Raw genomic sequence first — 9313 nt, 5'->3', positions numbered from 1 at the left:
GACGTCGTCCTTGTAGAGAGGATACAGATTTTTGGAAGGAAACGAGTTTTCATAAAAAACAACATGCCTGGATATGTATAGACATCTAGAATTTGGTTCGAAGCATTTGTAACTTTTATGGAATGTGCTATATCCAATAAATACACATGGAACATATTTAGGGTCAAATTTGTTCCAAGCATATCCTCTCAAATAAGGGAACCACCTGCTGCCAAAGAAGATGTGGATGCTGGAATAATCAGGAATCCTTTTAAACAATATAGAGAAAGGTGACTGCAAAGACAATGTTGAGGTCGGAAGTCCGTTCAAGAGAAAAACAGCTGCTGACAAAGTGTTAGTCCAAAAACTCTTAGGTGCATTTGAGTGAAAGAGCAACCTTAGACCCAATTTAGTGATAGAGCGATGCTTGCGCTTTGCTTTGCCATTTTTGCTGGGTGTCTTGGGGCATGAATGTTGCTCTTTAATTCCAAGATTGTTGAGACATGATATGAAGCGAGAGCTTGTATATTCGCCACCTTCATCACTTTGGACAATTTTTATTTTCCTATCAAATTGGCACTCAACCATTTTATGAAACTGAACAAAGGTATCAAAAAAATCAGATTTGTGACTTAGTTGGTAAAACCATGTGAAACGGCTATTCTCATCGACAAGTATAGCATTAAATCGATATTGTTCTCGAGATAAAATGGGTGCTGGTCCCCATAGGTCACTGTAAATTTTTCCAGTGGCAAGGAAGCAATATCATCTTTCTCGATAAAAAGTAGTTTGCAAGATTTTTCCATTTGACAACTATCACAAACTGAGAGAGAACCATTGGTAAAATATCAATATATTTCTGGTTTTTTAGAAAAGAGAGAACACTAGATTGAGGATGTCCTAAACGTGCATGCCAAAACTCTTCTGTCACCCACTGGAAACATGATGAAAAGAAAGCCTTATGATCTCTGCCATTGTTCACTATATAGAGCCTGCCTTGTTTAGTCCCTATTGCCATGATTCTGCCCATCCTCCTACCCTTTAGAATGCATCGACCAGAGGTGAATTCAAAATTATATGGAAAATCGTTAGTCAATTTGCTAACAGAAATGAGATCTTTAGTGAGGCATGGAACATAGAGGACATCCTTAAGAGAAAGATTTGGAGAAATATCGGCTTGTCCAATGTGCATGATTGGAATACGTTGCCTGTTCCCAACAACAACTGTATCAGAGCCAAAATAAGGAGTAATGTTCTTAAGTTTACCTGTGTCTCCTGTCATATGTGTTCTAGCTCTAGTATTGACCAGCCAGCTAGAATCTTGAGAATCATTAATAGTGAGAGTTGCAAGGGCTTGAGTGGCATCTTCCGATTGGAATGAATGATTAAACTGATTGTAATACTTCATCGCAAGAGTGATTCTTTTTGTTGCAAATTTGACATATGATACCTTTGGAAGAATTGGAAGAGTTGGCTGCGCCATCAAATTTTGGCGGTTGAGGAGGATTTGCGTTGTATCCTGTTTGAGAAGGATTTGAATTGTAACCTCCTCTATGAGGGGGATTAAAGTTGTATCCCCCTCCACGTCCCCCTCTATTATATTGTCCTCTCCCTCACGAGATGTGGTAAGTGCCCCGAGATCTGTTTTACCCTTCACGTTGAGCATAGAAGGCAACTTGAGGCGAGATATAGGAATTGAGAAATTTGTTTCTCACTTCTAAACTTTGCAACAGAGAGGCCAATTCTTTATAAGAGGGTAATGGTGGCTTGAGCATAACCATAACGAAGGGCTCGTGGCCTTTCCCTAATCCTTGGAGGAGCCAAAAGGCTTTTTCTTTGTCTCCAACGTATTTTCCTATAGCAGCCAAGTCATCATATAGGGCTTTGAACTTAGTGACATAGACTTCAAGGGCGTCGTTACCCTTTTTACATGTTGTAAGCATGTGAGTGAGATGAAATCCCCGCTCTTGGGATTCCTGGGCAAAAGCATCAACAAGAGTGGACCAAATCTCTTGAGAAGAGTTAAGTCCAACAACTAAACCAAGGACGTTTTCAGACAACGTACCAATAATCCATCCTTTTATGAGACGATCAGATCCATGCCATGATTCAAACTTGGGATTGAAAATCAGCTGTTGCGGATCAGCGGGTCGATAATATGGTTTGGTGGAGCAGGGGTCCAACCAGTTAGAAAGCCCTCCATGTCTTGACTTTCAATGAAGGATAAAATTTGTCTTTTCCATAATAAAAAATTGTTGGGTGTCAGCTTCAGAGAAACAAAATTGGACACGTTCAGATTCAGTGGATAAGGATAGAACGAGCTGATAGATGAGGCTGCTGAAGAAGAAGGGGCCAGATACCATAAAGAAAAGAGAGAGAAGAAGAAAGAGAACAAAATTTATGTGGTTTGGTTCAAAAGAACCTACATCCACACAGGAAAAGATTCTTACCGTTTTTCTTATTCTTGTCCCATGTCCATCCATACAGTATATAAGGCAGTATATGAAACTACCGAAATCATGGTGTAACTGATGAGAGATTTTGGGATATAATGATTTGATCAGCTTCTCCCTTTTCCTTAACGTTTCAATTTTAGAAACGTAGGCCAGATCAGGATCATTGCGAACTTTCTTTTTCTCTCTTCCTAACGTTTCATTTTGAAAAACGTAGGCCAGATTATGATATTTCTTTTTCTCTTCCCCTCCTAGCGTTTTAGTTTGAGAAATGTGGGCCACATCAGGATCATTACGAATATGGCGTGATAGCTGATCGTTAGAATTTGATTTGCACTTTCCATTTGTTGAAGCCATAACTGAATGATGTTGCATAGAAGAATTCGTTTGGAGCTGAGTGTGACGTTGCACTTTCCATTTGCTGTTTTCATTCGAATGAGACGTTGCACTTTCCTTGCAGCTGTTGATGCCATAACTGATTTCACTTGAATTGGGCATTGCAGCATTTTAATGAAACTTTCCGTTTTGGCTGTCATGATTGTCGTTGTCCAGTTTAGAATGATTGGAATAATTTTCCTTAATACTTTATTCTATATTATTTTCGTTGTACACACTACCCAACTGCATTAACGTCTGCCTGATTGAATAGAAGGACTGCTCTTCTTAACGAGTCCAACCATTTGGGACCCTAAAAAAGATATGAACAAAAAGACAAACAATTACAATTCCAAGTGCACAGTGACAAATTGAAGCACAAGCGAAGAGATAAATGACTGGACGACTACATATGATGCTTATTAGCTTAAAGCTACACATGTCTTCCCTCAAACATATCCTGAAAAAGGAAAGAGAAGAAGGCTGCAGTCTAAGCTGCTTCCATATTTATCAGGTGCAGATTTGGTCGTTCTAGACTGGAGATTGACTTTGTGTTACTGTAGCACTTCCGAGAGGTATCAGTACTTTTCTCTGTCTGTGAACTGGAACAGAACCTAGAAATATGTCTGTCTGAAGATGAATATGCTACAGCTAGCTGGTCATGGTCAATGTCATCTTCAATTATCAGCTTCTCTAACCCTCCCTTTCCCTCCAACCAAACAGGGCGTAAAGGAACTTCATGCAGTGGCACGTCTCCATTAAGTAGCTGCACCACCTGCCGCATGTTCGGCCGATCTTCTGGTTTCAGCTGTGAGCACAAAACTCCCAGCTTCAGCACAAGCTCTGCCTCTGCCTTCACATACCTCATTTCCAGCCTCTAATCCATCACACTGACCAAGTCCCCCCATTTCCAGCACATGAACACCCAACTCATTAGAAGAAATTCATCACTTGGCAACTGGCCTCCTTCCACAGGCCACCTCAAGAAGGAAAGCCCCAAAGCTGAACACATCTGAGCTTGTCGTCGCCTTTCCAGTGATCAACAGCTCCGGCGCCATGTAGCCCAATGCGCCCACTATGTGGGTCGTTTCTGGATCAGTCCCATGCTCATACAGCCTAGCTAGCCCAAAATCTCCTAACTTTCTATTCAATTGAGCATCTAGCAGGACATTGCTTGCTTTCACATCTCTGTGAACAACAACCTGCTCCCATCCTTCATGCAGATGCAGAAGGCCTGAAGCAATTCCTTTAAGTATCTTGAACCTTTCTTCCCAGCTGAGGTTCCTTTCCTTTTTGCCAAACAGGAAAGTATCAAGACTGCCGTTTGGCATGAATTCATACACAAGCAGAAGCTCTTCCTTCCTTCTGACCAACCCTGCAACTGAACCAAGTTCCTGTGTCTCAACCTCCCCATGCTGGACACCTCTGAAACAAACTCCTGCAGTCCCTGTTTGCCATTGTGTGATACTCTCTTGGCAGCAACTTGCATTCTGCTGCTGGGTAGTACTCCATTGTAAACACTACCAAAACCTCCTCTGCCCAATACTTCCTTCTCAGAGAATCCGTTGGTTGCCTTGAAGATCTCCCTGTAAGGCAGCCTGTGTGGGTAATCCTGCTCCCACACTTCAATTGTATCAGGAATCTTTCTCGTCCAGAAGACCAGGTATGAAATGATACCAAGCATTGTTAAAATAAGAGGAATAGGAACGATGGTGAGGAGCAAGAAATGGTATTTCTCATTGTCTTTCTATGAATCATTTACAAGGTATATATAGAGGCAATTGGATAAGAATTAAGAAACGATCATATCCCTGATTTCTGCTCGTACAAGATCATCATTCCTAATTCGTTGTGATTTCTCAATCTTCAACGTCTAACAACTCATCCTCTTGATTTGGGCGATCTCTGATTCCTTGATTTTGGGCAATCTCTGATTCCTTGATTTTGGGCGATCTTCTTCGACTGTTACAGGAAGTAACGTTCAACACTCCCCCTCAAGTTGGTGCTCCAGGATCGATGAGACCCAACTTGCATCTGAATTTTACAAACGAGTCTTTTCCCAATGCCTTAGTAAAAATGTCTGCAGTTTGATTTTCAGTGTCAATTTGCTTAGTACAAATCTCCTTTCTTTGGATCTTCTCTCGAATGACATGGCAGTCGATTTCAATATGTTTCGTTCTTTCGTGAAACACCGGATTTGCAGATATGTGTATTGCTGCTTGATTGTCACAATGTAATTCCATTGGTTGATGAAGAATAATTCCAAAATCATTAAGAATGTACTTTATCCAAGTAATCTCACAAGAAGTCAAAGCCATTGCTCTATATTCGGCTTCTGCTGAAGACCTTGAAACAGTTGTTTGTTTCTTAACTTTCCAAGATATTGGACTTTCTCCAATGAAAATGCAAAAACCTGAAGTGGATCTCCTTGTCATTGGGCAAGATGCCCAATCTGAATCACAAAAGGCTTTGACTATCATGTCACTATGGGATGATAAGAAGACCCCATAACTTGCTGTAGATTTGATGTAGCGAAGGATCCTGAAAGCTGCCTCTAAGTGTGTTGTTCTTGGTTGCGACATGAACTGACTCAACATGTGAAAACTGTGCATAATATCAGGTCGTGTAATGGTTAGATAGACCAAACGACCAATTATTTTCCTGAAAAAGGTGGGATATTGTAATAGTTGTCCTTTTTCATCATCCAACTTTAAATGTTGCTCCATGGGTGTTTCACTAGGTTTGGCACCACTATATCCTGCTTCATGTAAGATATCCAGTGTGTACTTCTTTTGGGATAAAAAAATCCCTTTCTTGGATCGGGCTACTTCAATACCCAAGAAATATTTTAAATCTCCCAAATTCTTCAATTGAAATTTGTTATTGAGGATGACTTTCAGTTTCTCAATGGCATCACGATTGTCTCCCGCAATTATTATATCATCAACATACACAATGATGAAAATACTGCCTTGTTTATTGATATTGAAGAACATGGAATAATCAGCCTTAGATTGAGAGAAGCCAAGGTGTTTGAGAGTCTCTGATAGTTTAAAAAACCAGTTGCGAGATGACTGTTTGAGACCATATAAAGATTTGTTTAGCCGACACACCTTGTTCTCCCCCTGTCGAGTAAACCCGGGAGGTAGTGTGATATAGACTTCTTCATGTAGATCACCATGGAGGAAGGCATTGTTAACATCAATTTGAGAAAGACTCCAACCTTTGATGGCTGCAACTGATAAAAGACATCGAATAGTGGTGATTTTAGCAACCGGAGAAAATGTCTCTGTGTAATCAATGCCTTCGGTTTGAGTATACCCTTTAGCAACGAGTCGAGCCTTATAACGTTCAATAGTACCATTGGCATGATACTTGATTTTATAGACCCATCGGCAGCCAATAGGGTGTTTGCCTGGTGGGAGAGAAACAATATCCCAAGTTGAGTTGGCTTCTAGTGCCCGAATTTCAGCTGCCATAGCGTCTCTCCATTCTTGATGTTGCATTGCCTCTTGGAAAGTGGACGGCTCATGGTGATTGAGAATAGATGTAAGGAAAGCTTGATAAGTAGGAGAAAACTTGTCTAAATGAAGGTAGTGACACAGGGGGTACCTCATTCCTTTAGGTTGCATATGTGCCGACGTCGATGCAGAAGATGTGGGCTGGGTGATGGAATGACATTGATATTCCTTAAAGTGTGAAGGTGGAACACGCCGTCTAGTTGATCGCCGCAATTGAGTGTCAGAGGAATCAATGTGGGGGGTAACAGTATCAACGATGTTAGGTTGATGGTGGTCTGATGGTGGTGCTGGTGGTGAGGGTGTAGGTGATTGAGGTGGAGGAGGTTGTGGTGGGCTGGTTGGGGAAGGTTGGGGTACATATTCAAGTGATTCTTGAGATGGTAGAGGTATAACAACTTCACTATCTTGGACTTGGTGGTTTTGAAAAGGAAATGTATTTTCTATAAACTTAACATCTCGACTAGTGAAAATTTCATTGGTGTCAAGATCATAGAGTTTATAGGCTTGTTGACCATAAGGGTATCCAACAAAGACACACTTACGTGATCATGAATCAAATTTATAAGTTTTGCCAATGTTATATGCATAACACAGGCAACCAAAAACACGAATGTGATTATATTTGGGAGTTTGTCCATAAAGAACTTCATAAGGGGTTTTTTTTTGTAAAGGATGAGTAGGCAAATGATTGAGTAAATAAGCAGCAGTTAAAACACATTCCCCTCAAAATTTTATAGGCAAGCATGCTTGAAAACGAAGGGCACGAGCAATATTTAAAATATCTTTGTGTTTGCGTTCAACCACTCCATTTTGTTGAGGAGTGGCGACACAAGAATGTTGACGCTCGATGCCTTTATGATGTAAAAAATTTTTCATATTTGCAGAAAAAAATTCAGCTCCATTATCACTTCGGATTTTTTTAATGGAGGTAAGAAATTGATTTTCTACTAAATTGATAAATTTTTGAATATAAAAGAATGCCTTAGATTTATACCGCATGAGAAAAACCCATGTGCAACGTGAGAAATCATCCACAACAGTGAGGAAATAATGAGCGCCAGATAGTGAAGGTGTGTTGTAACCTCCCCAAATATCACAATGAATCAATTGAAATATGCTAGTGGTGGATATTGAACTATTAGGAAAAGGTAAACGAGTTTGTTTGGCAAGATAACATATGGAGCAATGCTCATTAACATGAGAGGAATCAATGAAACTAAACAAGGACTTTAAGCGAGCAAATGAAGGGTGACCGAGTCTAACATGCCATAGAACAGATTGGTTTGGTGAGGCAGCGGCGGCGCGCGGTTCTTCATCCTTAAGGATATATAAGCCATTCTGCATTCTACCCTTCCCAATCGTCTTCATCGAGCGTCGGTCCTGAATGGTACAAGAATGAGTATCAAAGATAACTTGACAATTGTTTTGAGCAACCAACTGGGACACCGATAAAAGGTTACAAGAAAAGATGGGAACATATAAGACATGATGTAACTTAATAGAAGAATTTAAATACAACTGACCAACATGGGTAACTGGAGTGGTAGAACCATTAGGGAGCTTAACGGGATTAGATTGAGCTAAAGAAGGGGAAATGAGGTTAGACAAGCAATTAGTAATATGGTGTGTAGCTCCGGTATCAATTATCCATACTTGAGAGGAAGCTAAGCAAACAATGGGTGACTCTAACATACCTGCCAGGTTGACCTTGGGTGTTTTGGAATTTATGAATTCCATAAACTGATGGTATAGTTCTGGTGTGAGGGGAGGCGACTGCTCTTGAGACTTTGTGGATGGAGGAATTGACAATGCATCATTGGTAGAATGAAGGTTTGCTTGAGGCTGCTGTCGTTGGCCATTAGAAGTGCTCTTCTTGAGAAAACTGTGAAGGAGGTAGCAGCGAGCCTTAATATGCCCAAGTCGTCCACAGTGTTCACATTGAGGTCTGGTTCGACTCTTAAAGCGGTTGTTGTCATGATTCTGTTTCTTCACAATAGCTGCTGAAATGTTGTCAGATTGTAGGGGAACGTGAAGATCACGTTGGCATTCCTCTTGAACCAGTAGGGCGTAAGCTTTGGACGTGTTGGGGACAGGATCCATGAGTAAGATCTGGCTACGAATCGCTCCATAGCTCTCATTCAGCCCCATCAAGAACTGAATTAATCTGTCATGTTCTTGAATGTCATGTGCTTTCCTCATGGCTCCACATTCACAGGTGGGAAGAGTGACAAGCGAATCATACTCATCCCAACGGCCCTTGATTTGAGTGTAATACGCACTAATGAAAGATTGTCCCTGCTTACAGTTAATAATCTGTTGTTGGTTTTGATAAAGACGTGGAGCATTTGACCGGAAGAATCTAGCCTTTAATTCATGCCAAACATCTGCAGCGTTTGTGGCATAAACGACTGTTGAAGTTAGGGACTTGTGAAGAGAATTCAGCAGCCAAGAAAGTACCATGTTGTTGGATCTCTCCCAAGAAACAATGAGAGAGTGGGAACCTGTGGGTTTCGGAATAGAACCATCAACAAAACCCATCTTATTTTTGGCTAAAAGGGCCATGGTCATGGCTCTTCTCCACGTTTCATAATTATCTCCAGTGAGCTGTTGAGATACAAGACACGTACCAGGGTTGTCCGAATGATGAAGAAAGAATGGACTATCTTCTTGAGTGGTTGATGACATGGAATTACTTGACGTTCCATGAAGATCTGCCATAATGTGGCACAAATTAATTAACTGGATGCTTGTACGACCCCTTCACAAGTCTCTAGTGAGAGGACACCGCAGGGAGTAGACGCCCCAAATTTCACAAGGATTGGAGCTTTCCTTGTAAATTGCGCCCTGATTTTGTCAAGTTTGCTCAGGCGAGATTAGGGGTGCAGGGTCGGTGCACACCCACCACCGGAAGAATAAGGTTTAAAGAAAGACAAAAGCGAAGAGGGCGCTTGTGCCGTTTGTTCGCGAGAGTAGGGGCGATGCAGG

The 9313-nt window shown here is 41.1% G+C and overlaps 1 protein-coding gene across 1 annotated transcript; it reads right to left on the bottom strand.

Moving 5' to 3' along the window:
* Positions 1-3754: 3754 nt before the first annotated feature.
* On the bottom strand, positions 3755-4491 carry LOC126409889 (L-type lectin-domain containing receptor kinase SIT2-like). The gene is made up of 2 exons (XM_050076632.1): positions 4214-4491; positions 3755-4124 (listed from the first exon to the last, which is right to left on the bottom strand). Exons 1-2 carry the CDS (start codon positions 4489-4491, stop codon positions 3755-3757), a joined length of 648 nt encoding a protein of 215 aa, XP_049932589.1.
* Positions 4492-9313: the final 4822 nt, after the last annotated feature.

Source organism: Nymphaea colorata, chromosome 3 (genome assembly GCF_008831285.2).
Source record: "Nymphaea colorata isolate Beijing-Zhang1983 chromosome 3, ASM883128v2, whole genome shotgun sequence".
In the NCBI taxonomy this organism is placed as follows: Eukaryota; Viridiplantae; Streptophyta; class Magnoliopsida; order Nymphaeales; family Nymphaeaceae; genus Nymphaea; species Nymphaea colorata.
The sequence above is the reverse complement of the archived record's forward strand: the minus strand, read 5'-3'. Positions and strand labels throughout refer to the sequence as shown.